This window comes from Condylura cristata, unplaced genomic scaffold (genome assembly GCF_000260355.1).
Source record: "Condylura cristata isolate star-nosed mole 26May11 unplaced genomic scaffold, ConCri1.0 scaffold00019, whole genome shotgun sequence".
NCBI classification, from domain to species: Eukaryota; Metazoa; Chordata; class Mammalia; order Eulipotyphla; family Talpidae; genus Condylura; species Condylura cristata.
Genome location: NW_004567120.1, coordinates 19,096,763 through 19,117,677, shown reverse-complemented (window position 1 = coordinate 19,117,677; position 20,915 = coordinate 19,096,763). Strand labels below are relative to the sequence as shown.

General features: G+C 40.5%; 1 protein-coding gene across 1 annotated transcript in view; it reads left to right on the top strand.

Annotated features, from left to right (window-relative positions):
- TRPC5 (transient receptor potential cation channel, subfamily C, member 5) overlaps positions 1 to 20,915 on the top strand; it is a 227,480-nt gene that overhangs the window by 170,213 nt on the left and 36,352 nt on the right. Inside the window, exons 4-6 of the mRNA XM_004685718.2 lie at positions 11,330 to 11,666; positions 12,971 to 13,110; positions 17,833 to 18,155. Coding sequence (XP_004685775.1) covers positions 11,330 to 11,666; positions 12,971 to 13,110; positions 17,833 to 18,155 — 800 coding nt within the window. The remainder of the gene's footprint in view (positions 1 to 11,329; positions 11,667 to 12,970; positions 13,111 to 17,832; positions 18,156 to 20,915) is intronic.

Sequence of the window (20,915 nt, the reverse complement as noted above, 5' to 3'; positions counted from 1 at the left end):
GAAACAAAATTTTCAGCATCTAGCCGTACCTTCCTCCATTATGTCCTAAATTAGGCTTAGTTCTAGTTTGAAATTATAGACATGACTTCCAGGTTGACTTACTTTGTGAAGCCTGCACCTGTGTTGCCAGTGGTGTTGGTAGCACAGCTCAGGAACTGCTAGTTAATTGCTAGAACAGTGAACAGAGTACAAAATGTCTCAGCAATCCCTGAGTAAGCACGTATCTGCTTAAAAAAAAAAAAATCACCACATGTGAAGGCTCTAAGTGGGTAAATATCAAATCGTGTTAGGGACTACCTAGATAATTTAGGGGCTATTTCCAGTTCTCATCTGGGCCGAAACTACTTGCCCAAGTCGATTTCTTTCCATCTCAAATTTCTGCTGTGGTGATAGAGAGCCGACTGGCTTCATGAAAGCAAAGCTCAGCAAGCTTCCTGGTATGATAAGGGAGGAAAGGGCTGAGCATTGCTCCCTCTTCAGGAAACTACTTCAGGGCCTGGCCACTGAATTCCTTCCTGAACCCTTTCTAAACTCATCAGAGCCCAGCTTGACTGGTAACTACCAAACAGCAATGAAACTATCCATCCCCAGTCATATCTACAGGCTCTCTTGTCATCTTCTCAAATACTCATTTTTACCCAAGTGGACTCTCTTTTGAAGAGCTGACATCGCAAACAACGAACGTGGTACCTGCTTCCGGGTACAACCATGCAGCAAGAGAGCAGAGAGTGTTCTAGAAAGATTAGTAGGTTTTTGCAAACAGCAAGGCCCTGATCTCAGATACTGCCATAGCACTGAACTTGATTTTTCTTCCCCAGCCTCACATTCTCCCTGGGGGAGGGGGAGACTCATTCTCACCTTTCAGATTTTCTTTTCCTCACAAAGAACTAATGGAAGAAGTATTTACAGTTTTAAGTCCCCTAGCTTGACGTCAACTGATCTCTTTTAGGAAACACACAAAGATAACTCATTGCCAATTACTGCAGAGAACAGGCCGGTACAAACCCCTGCATTGTAAACATGTCAAGGCGACCTATCTTCTAGTCTCACCTACTGCACTTCTCATACCCACCTAACAGTTCCAAATCATCTGAAAATAACCACATAAGTGACTCAATGTGGGACTGAATTATTTTATCCTGACCAGATTTGTTGTTGTTGCTAGCAGCATGGACCAGGGAGGCATTGTAGAAGTTCAGAAAGATTTCTCTCCTCTCACCATTGCCTGCTCCCAATGGAGCCGATGAAATTCACTGCTACTGACTTTCTCTGCCTCACAACCTGGTTTACTTCTTAAGGGCCCACCACCCACCCAGACCCCCTGCTTTTACCACAAACTTTGCCTCCTTTCCATTGCCTTCTCAGAGAGTGGGGCCTGAGTCAATACCCATGTTAGTCTATCCTGGCTCACCACTTTTAAATGTGCACTTACATAATGCTTCACACACTGGACACACAGTAAGCACTCAAATTTTCCTTGTTGCTAAGGTTAGTATGACTATGTAACCCTCTCCAAGCCTCAGTTCTCACCTGTAAAATGGGTCTAAGAAAAGCTCCTGTACTTCTTAGTATATATAAAGTCCTTTCAAAAGTATCGAGAACATAGAAGCTCTGTGGACAATCAACCTGTGCTTGGTCTGCCTACCAGAATGAATAAGTCTTATGTGCACAGAATGAGGGGTGAGAAGAGGGACTAGTATGCAGGAGTGTGTGTCATGGGGGGGTCATGGGTGGGGGATAGAGCTCCATTGGCGTATGTGTTTGAAATGCCCTCTAGGCAACTGAAATTTAAGGGCTGAAGTTCAGGGAGGCATAGGGGAGATTTTTAGCAAATATCTGCATGAACTATCATACAACAAGCAAAATTGTGCCCCCCCCCAAACCCTCTCCTTGAGAAATGAACCATCTAATAAGAAGGCCAAGTCACAGTTCTACATATAAGTAAGTGAAACATGAGGCAGGCTCTAAGAGGGGGTCACAAGGAAGAAGCAAAGTTATCTGAGCTCAAGGAGGAGAGAGCACCTCTAGCCGTGGCAATAGGGGAAGCTTCCAGAAGAAAGTGAGGTTCTCTGATTTGATGATTCTCTGTAGCCTTTCCTCAGGATTCTAGAGCCCACTGATTTGTCCAAGTTTTGAATCCCTTGATTTCCTTAGGTGGTGCCTCTTAACAAAACATCAAGTCTTTTCTTACACTAACTGTATCCAGTTTGAATGACTTTGACTTATACTAATTTTTTTCCTGTCAGATGTCCTTTTCTTTTATTTATTTATTTTTAATAATATAATAGTTTATTTTTACATGATTTTGTGCCTTTTTCCATCTCAGTTGTAATCCCCATGAGCTCCCCATCACCAAATCGCCCTGTGCCATCACCAAAGTCCAGTGCATTTCCCTCCCCCCACCATTTTTGATCCCATTCCCCACTCCACCCCCATAATATGTCTCTGGTATATAGCTGTTCATTATTATTATTATTATTTTCTCGCCTGGTCCATTATATTCCTGCTATGAGTGAAACCATCCGGTATTTTTCCTTTTCTTTCTGGCTTATTTCACTAAGCATGATGATCCCTTCCAGCTCCATCCATGTTGCTGCAAAAGGCATGCGTTTATTTATTTATTTTTTTGGTTGCTGAGTAATATCCCATTGCTTATATATACCACATCTCTTTAATCCTGTCATCTACTTTTGGGCATTTGGGCTGTTTCCATGTCTGTCCAATTGTAAATAAATCAGCAATAAATGGGGGGGGGGTGCAGGTATCTTTTTGAATCAGTGTTTTTGTGTCTTTGGGTAGATACCTAGGAGTGGGATTGCTGGGTCGCAGGGAAGCTCCATGTATACTAGTGTTTTTATAAGATGGTGGTAATAGGAGGTTCAAAGAGGTGATAGGGTTATTTTCGTGTCCCTTTCATGGCAAAATTTTGTGGTTTAGAAGGGGAGTAGTCCTCACCCATCTGTGAGAGCCAACCACCCAGGAGCTAGACACTTGCACCATCTGTATCGCTCGTGTGGGCATCTGAACTCAAATATTATTATCCTTTTGTTTGTTGCAGGTGACTTTGGCTGGGTTCTCAATGAGATCTTGCAGAACTACTGGTAGTGTCTCTTGCTGTGACCCTCATCCCACGCCACACAGAGCAGGTGTACAGAAATGCTTGCTGCAACATCTAAATTGAATCACGTTGATCTGGCACTCTCTTGGCAATGAGCAAGTCAAATTCTGGTCTGCCTTGGGTGCAGCAAATGAATCGGCACTAAAGTGCCTGATTATTTAGACAGCTGTAGGAACAAAAGTGGCACACAATAGGCTGCTGAGGTGCTAAGATAACCCTCCTCACTGAATGAATGAAATTAGAGCTCTGCTGAGGGTAAATCCCAGTAACTGTGCAAGTTGTCTGAGGGAGTGATAGGCCCTTTTCCCATAGACCCTGTATTAGTCTTATGAAGCATTATTCCAGGGAGGAGCAAAGACCTATTGAACCCCTCCATTTAATAGGCAGCTTTGTGTTGAAAAAAGGAGAAAAGTCAGGTTTTTTTCCCCTAAAAGTCCTTTGCAAAAAGGAATAAATAATTTTCAGCCCTTGCCTTGAAGCACTGGAAAAAATGAAGCATTGCAGAAGCAGGTGGGGTTGGGGTTGGACAATAGCAACTGCAGTGAGGGCTCTGACAGATTTGTGAACAAAAAATGTGGACAGGTTGAAAAAGTGGATCCCACACAGATCTGGCCCACGCCTACACCAGGAAACTAAGTTCTTCAGTGTCTCTCCAATGTCCTTCATGACATATTGTTCCTCTGCTTTTCCTAACTGCCACTAAGGAGTCCAGATTTGGGGAGAGCCCCATTGCTTCTGGATTTTGCTTTCCAGCAGGTCTTTTACAGCTAGAAAATGAGATAATGTGGCATACATACTTTAAACTGTTAAGAACAGTTGTTTCATATATTCCCACCACCAACAAACCTGAATATAACCTCAATGGCTTGTTCCATTGATGTGGACATTTCAACTACCATGGCAAGGCCATCTGGGAAGACAGTAGGCAATTTAGCTTTCTGCAAGCCTGAGATCATGCCATTCATGGGTAGCCAGAGTCTACTGTGGAAAAGCTTGGTCTGCAGAAAGCCAAGTTAGGGATTCAGTCCTAGTTCTACCACTTGCAAAGAATGTGAGCTTGGTCACTCCCATCACCTGTAAAAATGGGTATAACATCTGTCCTTATGTTTATCTGGCACACTATAATATCTCAATAAGTGGTTGTGAATCTGACTATATTAAGAATAGTTTCTAGTTGCATTTCCCAAGAGATTTGTTTTAGCTACCACGGGGCTTAAATTTATATCATCTGACTAAAAAAATCAAAAGCCCTTTCCCTAGTAGCATTTGGTGCAAAAATCAATGTTTAACATCAAGGCTGCCTGAAGCAGTGGAGAGTAGTTGAGGAAGGCAGTAGGCTTGTAGTTGAAGCAGGCAGTAGGCTTAACAAAGAGCAATATGAATCCAGCAATATATAAAAAGATTTATGTACCATGATTCAATGAAATTTATCCCAAAAATATAAAAGTGGTTCAACATAGCAAAATGAATTTAATACATTACTTCAATAGGAAGAGAAAAATACATGATCATCACAAGTGACGCAGAAAACAGTACTTGGCAAAATCCAATTCCCTTTCATGATAGCAATGTGGATTTCTTGGTGGTGGATGTGGGTGGTAACATACAACTGAAGAGTATGATCCTATAGTTCTGAATCACCTACAGAGTTACAAACTAATGTTACCTCAATAAAAAAATGCCTCCTATATTTAATTTTATTTAAGCTACACACAAAACACTAGGCAAAGACATATATTCTATTGGGGATTTCTCTGAAATGTCCAATGGTGGCCTTAAAAATATACAAAAGCAATGTTTTACATCTAATTTTTTATTACTCATTTTTAGTTTGAACAGATGGGAATGAAGATTTAACTGCCAGTTTAAAAAAAATACACTCAGAAAACTGAAAATAAAAATTCTTCAACCTCACAAAGACCATCTATGAAATATATATAGCTAATATCAGACCAAGTAAAGATCAAAAGTTTTTGCCCTAAAATCAGGAGCAGTCAAGGATGTTCAATTTTACCACAGCTAATCATCACTCTACTAGAGTTTCTAGCCAGATCAATTCAGAAAGAAAAAGAAAAAAAGTTTTCACATTGCAAATGAACCCATAAATCTACCTATATTCACTGACGATGTCACCGTGTGTACAGAAAATCCTACGGAATCAAAAAAAAAAAAAAACATAGTGATAATAAATGAATTCAGCAAGATTGCAGGACACAAGATCAATATACAAAATCAGTTGTTTCTATACACTAGCAATAATCAAACCAAAACTGAATTTAAGAAGCAATTCCATTTATATTAGTATCAAAAAGTGTAAAAATACTAGGGAATGAATTTAGCAAAAGAAGTATAAAACTTATAAACTTAAAACAAAATATTGTTTAAAAAATGGAAGTTGATCAAAACAAATGGAAAGATGTTCCATGCCCATGTACTAGAAAACTCAACTATATTAAGATGGCAATATTGCCCCAAATAGTTCTAAGATGCCAACACAATCACTATCAAAACCTTAGGTTTTCTTTTTAACATAAATTGGCATGACAATTGCAATATTCATATGGAAACATATGAAGGAAGAATAGCTAAAACAATTTTGAAAAGAAGAACAAATTTGAAAGTCATGGTTCCTGATTTCAAAATTTAATACAAAACCACAGCAATTGAAATCATGTCGTGTTGGCATGACTGATACATGGAGCAGAACTCAGAACCCTCACATTTATGGCTAGTTGATTTCCAACCAGGGTGGCAAAACACATTAGTGGGAAAATACTAATCTTTTTTTTATGATGCTTGGACCAAGTAAATATCCACTTGCAAATGAATGAATTGTTACCTTATTCTCACATCATATGCAAAAACGAATTGAAAATGGATCAAATTCACCAATATCAGAGCTAAAGCTATCAAACTCAGGTAAGAAAACTCAAGTCATGACCTTGAATCAGGTGATCTTGAATCAGGTGATGGTTTCTTCGATATGCAGCAGTGGCACAAGCAACAAAATAAGACACATCAAATTTCATCAGATTTTAAAAACTGCTCTAGGCTCTGTACAGCTTGGTTGTCCGTGCAATCAGGCATAGAGCACGTACATGCTCTCCTTTTTTCCATGCTATCATTCTTTCTGAGGTAATTTTGAAATCAACAAAAGCTGGTATTTTTGAAATCAATTAAAGATGGATTAAATAACCTGGAAAAATGAAATTCGATGTGTAGGCAGGAATCGAGATTGCCTTTCCACAGCTCACAGATGTTTTGGGATTAGATATTACATGGTGGCTTAATAAAAATTTCCTTTATAATAGTCTAATTGCAGTTTGTTCTGCTAGAATCCAAATCACTCTACAATACTCTTGACAAATATAAAAGTAGAAAACAAAAACCTGTTTAGCTTTCAAATGACCATCTTTAGCCAAATTGAAAAAAAGGAAAATAATTGAAAAATGGGAAATTAATATTCACTTTTTTTTTAAGTTTCAAGGGGTTTTTTTATTACAAAAGTTTATTTTTACATCATTTTGTACATTTTTTTCCATCTCAATTGTAATCCCCCCGGGTTTCCCATCACCAAGTCACCCATGTGCCATCACCATAATCCCGTGCATTTCCCTCCCCCCACCCCGTTTTTGATCCCATTCCCCACTCCACCCCCACAAAATGTCTCTGGTATATGGTTGTTCATTATTTTTGTTATTTTCCACCTGGTCCATTATACTCCTGCTATGAGTGAAACCATCCGGTATTTTTCTTTCTCTTTCTGGTTTATCTCACTAAGCATGATCTTTTCCAGTTCCATCCAAGTTGCTGCAAAAGACATGTGTTTCTCTTTTTTGGTTGCTGAGTAATATTCCATTGTATATATGTACCACATTTTTTTATCCAGTCATCTACTTTTGGGCATTTGGGCTGCTTCCATGCTTTTCCAATTGTAAATAAAGCAGCAATAAACATGGGGGTACAAGTATCTTTTTCAATCAGTGTTTTTGTGTCTTTTGGGTAGATACCTAGGAGTGGGATTGCTGGGTCGTAAGGAAGCTCCATGTTTAGCAGTTTGAGGAACCTCCAAACAGTTTTCCATAGTGGTTGTACTAGTTTGCATCCCACCAGCAGTGCAGGAGAGTTCCTTTTTCTCCACATCCTCGCCAACATTTGTTGTTGCTAGTTTTTTGAAGATGTGCCATTCTCACTGGGGTGAGGTGGTATCTCATTGTGGTTTTAATTTGCATCTCCCTTATTACGAGTGATGTTGAACATTTTTTCATATGCCTGTTGGCCATCTGCATTTCCTCTTTGGAGAAGTGTCTTTTTAGCTCTACTGCCCATTTTTTGATGGGGTTGTTTACTTCATTTTTGTTGAGTTTCATCAGTTCTCCATATATTTTTGTGATCAGTCCTTTATCGCTACTTTTGTGTGAGAAAATGTTTTCCCAATTAGTGATCTGTCTGTTTGTTTTTAGTAATGTCTCTTTTGCTGTACAGAAGCTCTTTAACTTGATGTAGTCCCATCTATTTATCTTTGCCTTCACTATTGTGGTGTTGGGTGCTCTATCTTTAAAGATGTCACTGAAGTGTATGTCGTGTAGTGTTTGACCCATCTTTGCTTCTAGGTATTTTATGGTTTCTGTTCTTGTGTCAATATTCACTTTTAAAAGAAGCTTCTCCTCTGTATTTCTGCTTTAGAGAAAAGTGATTTTGAGGGTCAGAGTTCTTGGGAATACACAAGAGAGGAAATCCCAAGAGGTCCTAAAGACCATTGCTACAGTGGTTCAAATAATTGCTTGTGGCAGTAGGAGGGAGCAATACTGTAGAACAAAGCTGGGCAAGTAGCTTGTTGGATGTTTGGATTTTTTTTTTTTTGGATGAAGTTTTATTGACCCACAGCCACACCCATTCACTTACATATCTATATAATGTTTATGGCAAAGTTTGTGCTAAAACAGCTGAGTTTGGTAATTTTGGTAAACATAGCCCGCTAAGAACCAAACATTGGGAACTCCCTGATGGCGCAGCGGGTTAAAGCACAGCACAAAGAGGCTTCAGCCACTTCTGCATGAGTTCGATCCCCGCCTGCCCCGGAGGTGACCACATGGCGCGGCAGACCTCTCCTGACCTGCCCGCTGCTCCCCTCAGCAGTGTATTTCTCGATCTGCCTGTTTTGTACCCCACTCTGTCTCTGGTGAATCCTCTCACCCTCCACATCTCTGCCCTACACCCCAGTTCTGTACGAATAAATAAATAAATCTTTAAAAAAAAAACAAATATTTACTGTATGGCCCACTGCAGACCTTGTCCGCAGACCTCCAATAGTTCATCAGTCCAGAGATCTCCATTTAGATGTGTCACAGTCAAATCTGATTCAGCATGTGTAAAATGCATGCATCTCCATAAACCTGTCCAGACTTAGTGTTTCCACTTTCAGTTAATGGCACTGTTATTCACCATTGCACCCAAAAGATAAGCCTGCCTCCCCGTTACCTTCACAAATCATTTATTACTTCAAAACCCATCCATCAGCACATCCTGCCAATTTCATCTCCTCACAGTGTTTGCAGTCTGAGCACATGTCTCCATTTCCACTGCTATTACCTTAGTCCAAGCCTTATCACTTTGGACAAGATTGACAACTCTCTAACTGCTCATCCTGTCTCTAATTCCTCCCCCCTTTTGCCCCCAATCCACCTACTACTTAATAATCAGATATCTAATACTAATATCTAAATTTGATATGGGCATAACTATAATGATATATGCAAGTAAGACTTAATGTGCCCTTACAACATGTCAGGCATAGTTATAAGTGTTTCATATGTAGTAACTGATACTAAGCATCACTCCAACCCTATATAATAGATTCTGTTACCTCCATTCTTTATATGCAGACATTGAAGAACAAGGAGAACCATTACAGTCTAGCTCCAGACTCTATAATTTTAGCCAGTAATGCATTGCCTAGTGACATGTATACATTCTGAGAAATGTATCGTTAGCCAATTTCAATGTTGCATGAGCATCACAGAGTCAACCTACGAAAATCTAGATGGTGTAGCCTATTACACACCTAGACTACATGTGTGGCCTATTGGGACCTTCATATATATGTGTGAAGCAACACTGTATGTGCTTGGCTATACTACTCTACATACACACACACACACACACACACACACGTTGCTTGTAGATCCCCATTGCTCTTAAAATGAACCACCTTATTTATAATGTCCCAAAACTATCATTTTGATCTTCTGTAACCACTGATATCTGTCAAGCCTCATCTGTTGCCATTAGCAGTCTTGCAATGCAACCTGCCTCCATCTCACACTAAGCTAGTTTTCCACACAAGTCTTCATGTCTGTGCCTTTGCTTTGGCTGTTTGCTTCCTCTCCTGCTCCTAGCCCCCAACTACCCAACCACTACACATCCTTTAATGCTCCACTCAGTATCACCAGCTCCAGGAAGTCTTTACTGGATAGTTCACACGTGGCTTCCTTTGTGTTCCCATTATGCTTTGTTCATATCCATTCTAGAACTCTTACTATACTCTTTTACAGCTGTCTGTAATGTGAGCTCCAAATGTTTTCTCCCAGTACTTTGCATCCCAAAATCTTGATTTTCACTTCTTCTTTTCTGTGCTTTTTTTCTAGAACGCTTTAATCCCAGACTTGGACATAAATTATAATGCCAAGAAGTACAGAAAGGGAGTAGAGGATTTTGTCTTTTTGTCTGTGAATGAATGAAAGGGAGATGTGAGGGGACCATGGGAATCGAGTCCATCTTTGGAGAAAATGTGATCACATGATAAAAAGATTTAAGAGCTTACTTTCAGTAGTTTTGTAATAGCAAGTTGCTTTAGTGTAGGCTAAACCCTCAGCATATGGAATGGTTCAGATTCAATACATTTTCTCAGTCATATGACAGTCCAGTCCAAGATAGACAGTATTGATCAGGAGGACAGTTTCACCCCACAAGATCATTGAGGGGGTGTGGGCTGACAGAATACCCTACCTCATGCTGGGTCAAAACATCCCTGCCAACCAGGAGGAGGAAAGAATATGGAGGAGCACACATGGGAGCTCTCCATAGGGCAAACCCAGAAGTGGCACTTTCCATTATAGAGAGCTCCACCACGTGGCCATCCCTCACTGCAAGAGAAAATAGGAGAGTAGTCCTGATATGTGCATAAACAAGAGTGAGCTGCTTTACCTTGGGTTTTGGGCAAAAGATAGAAGAAAAATATTTCCTTTGTACTAGTAAGCTATATGATGCCGCTTGATTTAACCCCTTATCATGGGAAGCTGGAATAATCAAATAAAGGCAGTATATAAAGTCCTGGCTGGCAATGAAGCTCCCTGTTGGATTGCTTACCGGGATGTAGCAGCTGGAGGGTGATTTGAAATGCTGATACTTCCTTAACTATTAATCAATGGCACTTTGTAGACTGCCTTTAAGAAAAATTCCAACTGAGTTTGCTTACATTGTTGTTATACTGGCCCCCAAATATATTCCTACTTTACATGTCTAGACTAGAGAGAATGTTAAATAGATGACAGAGTAACAACCTCATTCACTGCTCATCAGCCAAGAGGTGCTCTACACCAAAAAGAAATAAAAAAAAAGGGAACTCGTTTCCAGTCCAAGCAACAGTCACAGGCGTGAGCTCATTCCCTGCTACTTTACATTTGCACAGAATATACACTTGTTGATAACCTCACACTGCCTAGGCAAATGAGTAAAAATGAATCAAATTGAAATGAAATATGCACATGATTCTCTGCTAAGACACATATAGTGTCCCAGAAGATTTTTGTAAAACCCAGGCCCCACTCCCCCACCCCCCACCTCCCAGAGAAGCAGTCTGTGGGGTAACCTGGAAATTTTGATTTTTAACTTTCCATGCATGATTTTCACATAGAGTCAGGTTTCAAGAGCCATTTCTCTAACATGATGGGAGAAGTAAGGAGACCTCGCAAAGCCAAACTGAATAGAATGGTTTTGCTTAATATATGAAACACATAAGAACCTGAGGAAGTTCTGGTCTCATAATGTGACATGTAGAGCTATCTCTGGAATTAGACCCATGCATGGAAACCTGGAAATCAGGCCTCTCCTGGAGATGGGCCATGTCCTGGCTATACACTAGAAGAGCTGTCAGGAGTGTAAACATCCCCAGAAACTGCAGGGATCTAACCGGTCCTCTTCTTTTCCCAGTTTGTTGCTCAGCCCAATTGCCAACAGTTACTGGCCACTCTGTGGTACGACGGTTTCCCTGGATGGCGGCGGAAACACTGGATAGTCAAGCTTCTGACCTGCATGACTATTGGGTTCCTGTTTCCCATGCTGTCTATTGCGTATTTGATCTCACCCAGGAGCAACCTTGGATTGTTCATCAAGAAACCCTTTATCAAGTTCATCTGCCACACAGCTTCCTATCTGACCTTCCTCTTCATGCTTCTCCTGGCTTCTCAGCACATTGTCAGGACAGACCTCCATGTTCAGGGGCCTCCCCCAACTGTCGTGGAATGGATGATACTGCCCTGGGTTCTCGGTGAGTCAAAGGAACTAGGAGCTATGCCAGACTAGCTAAAGAAATTACTGGAACAGGCAGTTGGCATATTCTGGCCCTAAATGGGTGTCACCTTTTCTCTGTGCAATGGCTTAGCCCTTTGTTGAGAGTCTCAGAAATGTGGTTCCTTCTTCCGGTTCCCTGGTCACTCAGTATTGCTTGGTCCACAGTGAGACTAGCAATGTACCAAAAGCTTCCTTATGCCAGGCCAGCATCTTCAAGACTGGGAAAGTTGTCTTTCAGTTGGTTTAGAAGAAAATTCCAATATCAGTTATGGCCCAGGTAAAAGAGATAGTGTATACACTGATCAGTCTATTCAATGCCCTTTTTTCCAAACTGGGGGTGGGAAGTGGTACTTTAAACTGCTGTTTTCTTGTGGCTACTCCACATTATCCCAATGCCTAATCAGGGTCCACATCCTATTTGGATATGATTCACACAACTCATGGTCAAAGCAGTTTTACCAGTAGTCTTTAGGCATAATTACATAGCATCGGACACTCCCACGCATTGCTATCCTCCAAGTTCTCGCTCCTCAAACACTGGTTCTCAAACCAGCTGTGTTAACATCTCCTGGTAGCTTATTAGACCTACAGAATCTCAAGACCCACCCTGGATCTACAGAATCAAAACCTGCGTTTCAACACAATCCCCAAAGCATTCACATGCATTTTACAGCCTGAGAAGAACTGCCTTAGGTCACAGCCACAACTTTTACTCTATTACACACTCCAAGGGTAAAGAACATCTATGCAACCTCCACACAATGATAGGACAAAGGAGAAAATGATTCTAAATTAGTTGGGAACCCACTGTCTTTACTCAGTCTCAGCATCTTGAAATTTGGTCCATGCTCAGCTTGCTCACCTCAAAACTCATTGAGAATTTTCCCCTCCAATAGATAGTGGAAACTAGTGATTATTGGATAATAATGGTCTAATTTATAAATGAAATTATACCTACATCAAAATGGGAAGCGACAGAGTTAGACACCAGAAATTGCAACAGCATTCTAGCAGCTAGAATAGCAATGCTAAAAGTAAATAGTATCCAGAAAAGTATAACATATGGGCCTCTGCAGAAAAACCTATCAAGTTTAACAAGTTCAAGACTGGGAGGTGAGGTAGGGAAGAAAGCAAAGAAGTACTTACTATCTCTAGGGGTGTCATGGTACTGACCCTACTTTATTCATTGATTTATTTCATCTTTCTTCACCTGGGGCAGATCCTATTATGATGGCTGTTCTGATCCTGTGTAGAAATAAACCTTGTGCCTCCATTCTTCAGGTTTCATTTGGGGGGAGATAAAGGAAATGTGGGATGGTGGATTTACTGAATATATCCATGACTGGTGGAACCTGATGGATTTTGCAATGAACTCACTATACCTGGCAACCATTTCCTTGAAGATTGTGGCCTATGTCAAGGTAACTTGGAATGCCTACCATTTTTTAAGCAATGATTTTGGTGACATTACTTTAGCACTGAGAACATGGAGAGTTTAGGGTGAAAGTGCTGATGACAGTCTAATTCATTCAGGAAAGAAATGTATAAATAGAAATTCTTTCAATGGTTTCTAAGCAGTGTCCACGTAAGCAAAAAAATAAAAACAAAGAAGTGAAGAATGGGGCAATTTGCAAATGAATCTTTACATTCATCAACTCTAAGTGTAAAAACGGATCTTCAGTCACCCACCCATCCAGTCAATGTTTAAATCCTTTCTACAATATTCTTGCCAAAATGGTCTACAGACACTTGTATAGAATAGGAACAGGAAATTCACTGAATTTGCTATCTCCAAAACCTCTCTCAGCCCTTGACACTTCATTTTAAAAAGCTCTGCTTTGTATTTTTCTAATAATATTCTCCCTGTGACATATCCATTAGTAATCTTTCTTCCCCGTGGGGTCAAATAGAAGATTGTTCCTTTTTCATAATGGTGCTTCCAATGAGAAGTTATCTCTTCCTAACCCACTGGGTTGTCTCTTCTCAAAAGCTAAATATTCACACGTTGCCCAAGTGTTCTTCATTTGGCAGGTAGCAGAACCCTAAACTCTGCAGGGGACATAGATTTTTCATCATGTCTGCCTCCCTCATCACTTCCTCCACCAGGATGATCATTCCAGCTTATGAATCCAGCCTTTTTGAGTATGTCTCTTTACCAATTCAGATAATATTTACAGACACACACACACACACACACACACACACACACACACACAGCCTTGGTGCTTTTCTCACACAATGTTCAACCTGAATTACCCTGAAAATTAGTTTTCACATTCAACATTCACATTGGGTATCTCAGGCTCCAAATTCAGGTTTGATACTCATTAGATAATGGAATGGCTGGGCTCCCCTGAATTGAACTTCCCTAGCATGATGAAAGGCTGACAATTCAGTCTTCAAAATCATCTAGTCAGTCATGCTTTCTGGCACTAAATCCCACATTAAGGAGTTTCAGAATGGAAATATGGCTGTCCCCCAAATACCCAGCTTCATTTATTTTTATATCTCTAATATGCATACTGCATAAATTTTAAGACCTTGGGAGTTAGTTATGTGGAACATGAATATTGAATGCAGTCATAAACCATTTTTGAAAGAAGCCTAGGAATATGCCTTATACTTGTGATCGCTTAACACATACTTACAACTTCCTTACAAGAAAAAGCTGGTGAGGAAAATGTTTGATTCTCTGGTTAATGTGCCTGGAAGAAATCCATGTCATTCTGGCACTCTGCTGACTAAGTAATACAGTCTGCCTAAAGAAAAATTCTTCCTTTAGAAGTGGTATTTATAAACTGGAGGAACAATAAATTATCAATTTAGAAATTGGTGGCTTTTGCTTGAGCAGGAAAGTTTACAAGAAATGATCAAGAAAAGGCTTAACTCTTAGGAATGTGAAAAATGTGTCTTTATATGCCCAGGAGTAGCTAGTCACATAACTTATCCAACTAAACTGTCAAGGCTTCTAAGGAGTTAAACACTTCCCCACCACAAAGTGCAAGGATAAACTGTTTCTGCTAAGCTGAGTAATGTGCCTCACTTAACTCAAAGGAGACCTTTCCCAAGAACTTGGAGGCCTTCTTGAAAAAGGAGAATTTACAAAGCAAGAACTACTTCTTATAAACTTTGGCTTTGCAATGAAAAATTGTACATGAGAAATTTGACCCACTCATCCACAGAGGCATACCAGACTGAGATGAATTTCTTCAAGTAGGCTGAGCCAAATTTCATGAGGTAAAGTCACAAGAGCTGATCCCCAGACCCTCTGAGACACTTTAGATCACTGTTACTGAGGCAGTACTGAAGCTTCCTGGGACAATCTGACTTTAAAGATCTCTTATCAGACCAAAAACTAACCAACAGTATAGACAATATCTCACATAATCCACAACCACAGGAAACAGAAGGCACACACAGAAATATTCAAAAGGAATAAGGACACATAAGATTGCTTCTCAATGCCCCTATATAACCCTAAAATTGTCCTTTTGTTTTCTAGGTTAGCACACTTTGACTTATCCCATCACTTCCCTATCACATGTATAAACTAAGTCTGAACTTTCAAGCTCACTGAATGGTGGTACTTTCTTCAGCCAATTCCCCACGCCCATCCTTACTTCTATTGAGTTCCTACATTAGCCTGTCCCTTTCCATGTTTGGCTTTTGAGTTGACAGAGTAAAATTTACAAAGACATGGAGGTCAATTTTCAAGCTGCATTCCATCTTAAAGAATATAAGAAAAGCGCTTGCCTCCCAATATCACTAACTCAAGAGGCAGGAAGCCTGAACTTAAATCTCTGCTCTGACACTCAGGAGCTGAATTACCACAGACAATCCTTATACATCTCTACACTTTAGATTCTGCCCCACATGACTGAAGATTGGACTAGCTTAGTGGATTTCAGCCTTATAATTTTTTTTCCCCATGGAACCACATCTTGCACTGAAATTTTATGCAGAATTTCAATATATTAATGAGCTCAAAGGATAGAATTTGGATCGAGGATGGGTCTTCCAGGCCTCCTCTGGCTCCCACAATGACCACCAGATGTCTCTACTAAACCCTGAATCTTCAAGCTATACAGTTTGAAAGCCACTTGTGTTGATCAGAGCTGCACGCTATGGTCTGCAGACTGAACGTGCCATATCCATTTGTTCACATATTGTCTGTCCTATGAAGAAAGTGCTGTGTAGTTGTGACAGGGACATTATAACCCATACAAACAAAAGCTATGTACTATCTGACCCTTGACAAAGTTTGGTGACCTCAATGTTAAGTGAATTCCAAATTAATTCTCTATTCTCATATTCCATAATATCTTTCTTCAAAGGTATAAATGTAAAACATAGATTTGCCAGGAAAATCATCTTTCACACTTCTGAGTATACAACAAATGAACACTCACCATTTCCTGGGCAACAGACTTCTCTGCAGTTACTGTTCTGCCTGTGAAGAGATAAAACCCTCAATTATGAGTTAGGCATCTTGCAGTTGACAATTTCTTGTTTTAAGACAAAGATATATTTTGTTATCTGCAAAGAATCTCTAGCTTTCACATATACCTATAAACTTTTAGAGGCTTATCTAACATATGTGCTGTGATATCAGCTAGAATGGAAAGAGTGCTAAACTGAGTGTTTGAGACCTGAGTTTTAGTCCTGGCTCTGTCTTCCTTTTGCTGTCTGACCTAAAGCAACCCACTGGCCTTTCCGGATTTTTGCTCTTCCACTTGTAAAACAGACATAACAATGTTCACGCCTCCTGGAGATACAACAAATGCTTTTTTTGGAAGGTAAAATGTGCATGTGACCAAGAGTATATTGAGTTGATTATTCATCTAAAGTTTATCTGAAACAACAAACATGGTGGCAAGATCTCGCCCAAACTCCTCTGACAGAGAAGAACATTGACTATATACACAAATGATTTTACCACCACCAGTTTCTCTAACTGTTGGAAGTAAAGCACACTTTTAAAATGCTAACAATATAATTTGGCCCCCAATGCTACATTTGCTCAGAAAAGTTGTTTACATTCAGCCCTGAGAAATTGTGATATTTAGATGAGAGCGCTAGGCAATATGCTTCAGATTGGATCCCAGGCAAAATCTACTTCTGTCTTGGGGAAGGTAAAAAGCAATTTCTTGTATTTCCCTAACATCTCCCCTTATGGAGTACACAGATTTTTGCATATGGCTACATAATAGCAAATGTGTGCAGTGGGTAGGCGTAGCTATTATTCACATTCAATGGTGAAATCGAGAGAAACAGTTTTATGGGACAAATCCCAAATTAAATCTCAAGACTCACAAGGAAACCATTTTCCTACAAGGATACCCCCAATGTTGCAGGAGCTGGAAGTACATAATAAGACTAAAAGTATGGGCAAACAACTCCAGAAATGCTGACTCTTCCCCTCCTTCAACCTTCATTTGTCCTGGAGGGACACACTAACTCGTAGGGCTGGAGAAGGAGCAAAAACGCGCGTGCATACAGCACAGTGTGCAGCCGCGCCAGATTCAGTAGCTGGCGCTTCAGCGTTCTATTTACAACACTGTGGGCTACATTATAAACTGCTAAAAATTCAGCAGGAAACACAGAGCAATGACCCTCTAAGGATGCTCTATCAGCCCCAAACTGCAGTCACCAGGGAAGTCAGGACGAACACAGCACACTGAGGAGACTGACTCTTCCCCCTTGTTTTGATAACGGCATATTGACCCTGGTGCTCAGGACAGAAAGTGGAACTGAAGAGCAGAGATTTGAATGGAAATCTCACTGGGAAGCAGACCAAAGTGTCCCAGAAGCTTGGGTCACCAATGACTCTGCTCCAAGAGTTGGTAAACTCCAAATTACAAAATATCTGTTGAGAAGCCACAGGGGGCTGCTCCAGATGATGTCTCCAAAATTCAGTCTGCACATTTATTTGGGTGGAAGTGGGAGGAAGAGCGATATTAGCACTGTGTGTCAATTGAGTGGGGAAAAGAGGAGAAGCAAATCGTACCACGCATGGGGACCGTGGTATGAAAGTTTGATGCATATTTTGGTTGCTTTACTTGAATGTGGAAGGGACGGAGGAGGGAAGGGAACATTTTCAACATGCTCACTGTACCTTCATGTTGTGCACTTGTTTCTTTCAGTATAATGGTTCTCGGCCAAGAGAAGAATGGGAAATGTGGCACCCAACTCTGATTGCAGAAGCACTGTTTGCCATATCCAACATTTTAAGTTCCCTGCGTCTCATATCCCTGTTCACAGCCAACTCCCACTTAGGGCCTCTGCAGATATCTTTGGGGCGCATGCTGCTCGATATCCTCAAATTCCTTTTTATCTACTGCCTGGTACTGCTGGCTTTTGCCAATGGGTTGAACCAGCTTTACTTTTATTACGAGACCAGAGCAATCGATGAGCCCAACAACTGCAAGGGGATCCGATGTGAGAAACAGAACAATGCCTTCTCCACGTAAGACTGCCGCTCTCCTCTCTTGCTTGTTTTATGCTTTGTCCTTCATTTCTCTACTTTCAGTTCACAGTTTTGTCACCGTCTCTTGACAGTGCATACAAGGCTCAATATGAATCTACCCACAGGGTCTGAAGTGGATAAATTCATCCTCACCGAAGTGAGAGAGGAAGTATTGTTAGGGCTCTGAGCGTGTGCATAGAAGACACAAGCACACAAGGTCTCCAGGAACTTATCTAAAAAGTTAGTCCTGAATGCTTTTGCTAGCATCTCATATGTTTTAAGGAATTAATGGAAGGGAATAAGTAACTCCTCACTCAAGAAGGCATCACTCGCCAAGGAAAAGACACAGCAAAGCTATTATTCTGTGGATGAGGACTACCAAAGCTGACTTAACTATTCTGAATCAAGAACAAAATAAATAAATAAATAAATAAGGAAGGCAGGATACAAAATATCTTAATGTACCCTGCGATATGATTTAGAATAAGAAATATATATGTATTTAATCTTCATTCCCCTTTCTGGCACAGAGCTCCTGAAAGACTCTTAGCTTTTCCTGTGATGGGAGCAATAAAGGCATCTTTTGTTATAATTATGAGGTGACTTTTGGAGCCTACCTAAGAATGGGAGCTTGTTGTCAACAGAACCAGCCATGTGATTATAGAGTAGAAACTCTCAGTCCCACTCACCCCCCACCTCATAGAAAAGGAGGGGGGCTAGAGATTGCCTTCAATCACCAGTGGCCAATGATTACATCAGTTATACCTATTCCATGAAGACTCCATACCAACCTAAAAGAACAGGGATGAATTTGGAAAGCTTGCAGGCTGGGTGCCTGAAAAGGGCACAGATGCTCTGAGTTCTTGCTCCATACTTTACCCTGGCGCCTGGGCAACTAGCTATTCTTTTTTCCCCTTATTTTCTCTTCATCTGGCTGTGCCCTTATTTTTATTTTTTATCTGTTATTTTGTAATAAGTTGGTAATCTAGTGTGTAAAATCTTCCTCTGAGTTTTGTGAACCAGTCCAGCAAATTAATCAGTCTCAAGGTGGAGATGTTGGAATCGCCAATGGATAGCTGGTCTATCAGAAGCACAGGAAACAACCTGGACTTGAAATAGTTGTCTGAGGTGGGGAAAGAGTCCTTCACAGGTGGAATTGATGCTACCTCCAGGTACATAGTGTCAGAATTGAGCTGAATTGTATGACTCCCAGCTGGTTCAGATTACTGGTGGTGAGGGGGGAAATGTCCCCATATTTACCTATTGCAATTGCGTTCAAACCTTGAGTTAGTGTCAGAGAAATGGGATTTGCTAGAAAGATTCTGGCCCATGGAGTCATGTGGTTGGGAAAATAAAGGATTGAAGGGTAGACGGAGGCAAACTTTTGATCTGTGCAAGCCTATATACATCATCACCTATGAAATGAAAGTACAGCTGCACTGTAATCAGTTATATGCAAGGTAAATGTTACCAGTGTAATTTAGAAATGGCTGTAAACCTGACATCAACAGAATGGACTCTCTGGATACACAAGGAAATGCAGAAAAATAAGAAGCAGCTAGGCATACATTCTGTTGGTTATTGCTATCATAATAATAAAGATCAAAAGTGAAGAAAAGGGATAGGTTGAGCCTTGATGCTAATCTGTCTTGAGATGTGAAGCCAAGTTCAGGCTCAGTTTGGCTTGAGCCAAAGCCATTAGCCTCAAGGCTTACCCTCAAGTTAAAAATGATGGGGGCAACCGAACATGCCACAAAGACCTTTGGTCAGCAGAAAGGCAGTCGGTGGGCAAAATCAAGGAAGTACTGAAACTAGGGAGTGAAAGAGCTGTTTCATTTTGTGAATCACCATCATAAGCTTCTTGCATAACATTTACTAAAATGGATTGTGAGAGTAACTGATTTGTGGACTCAGTCTCTGACTTTGAATGCTGCAGCATGGAAGAGCATGCACACTGTGGAACAATTCGAGATAGCTGTCTGTGACCCAGATACACAGAAGGTTATTCCTAAGGGAACAGCCAGCCTGGTGGACTGGTTACAAGTCACTGTAAGAGCTGTTTATTCTGAAAAAGGGGGCTGTCCATACCCTGTGAATGCCAAGCAAAACACTCTATATACTGCTGCTGATATACTTCCTATACGAGCCATGTGGCTCTGGCTTTATGACGAGTGGGAGATCCATCCACTGAATACCCCTGTTTTCCAGGTCATGGTAAATTCTGTAGCTAAGGGGCTCCTTTCACATGATGCCTCATGTAACCTTATTGTTGCAAAACCAAGGGACAGTTGCAGAAGCTTTATTGAATTTGCTGTCTCAGCTTCCTCTCATGAGTGTTAGAAATGCTAACAAAACATTAGGTTAATTAACAAGAAAACGGGAAAAGGCCTAGTGAGAGTAAAGGGATTCTTCCCAACAAGGTAGAAATCTTTAAATGGTTAATTAAGAAATAAGGTGAATAAAGCAAGTATTGACAGGAGCAAAGGAAAGAAAACAGGAAGGGACAATCACAGAACTCCTCCCAGCAGGATGGACATACTTAGATGGTTATTATGAAATGGAATGAATAAAATGTACTGACGGGATTGAAACAAAAGTTTTAGTTCAGCACTACTGAAGGTTGAGTGGACTAAAGGACGTCCTTCTCTACCCCCGATATTAAAGGGTTCCAAAGAAGTCTACATAATTTACCTCAGTTTGGGGAAATTTTTAATAGGCCGAGGCCCAAGAATTACAATGAAATATCTGACCAGCAACCAC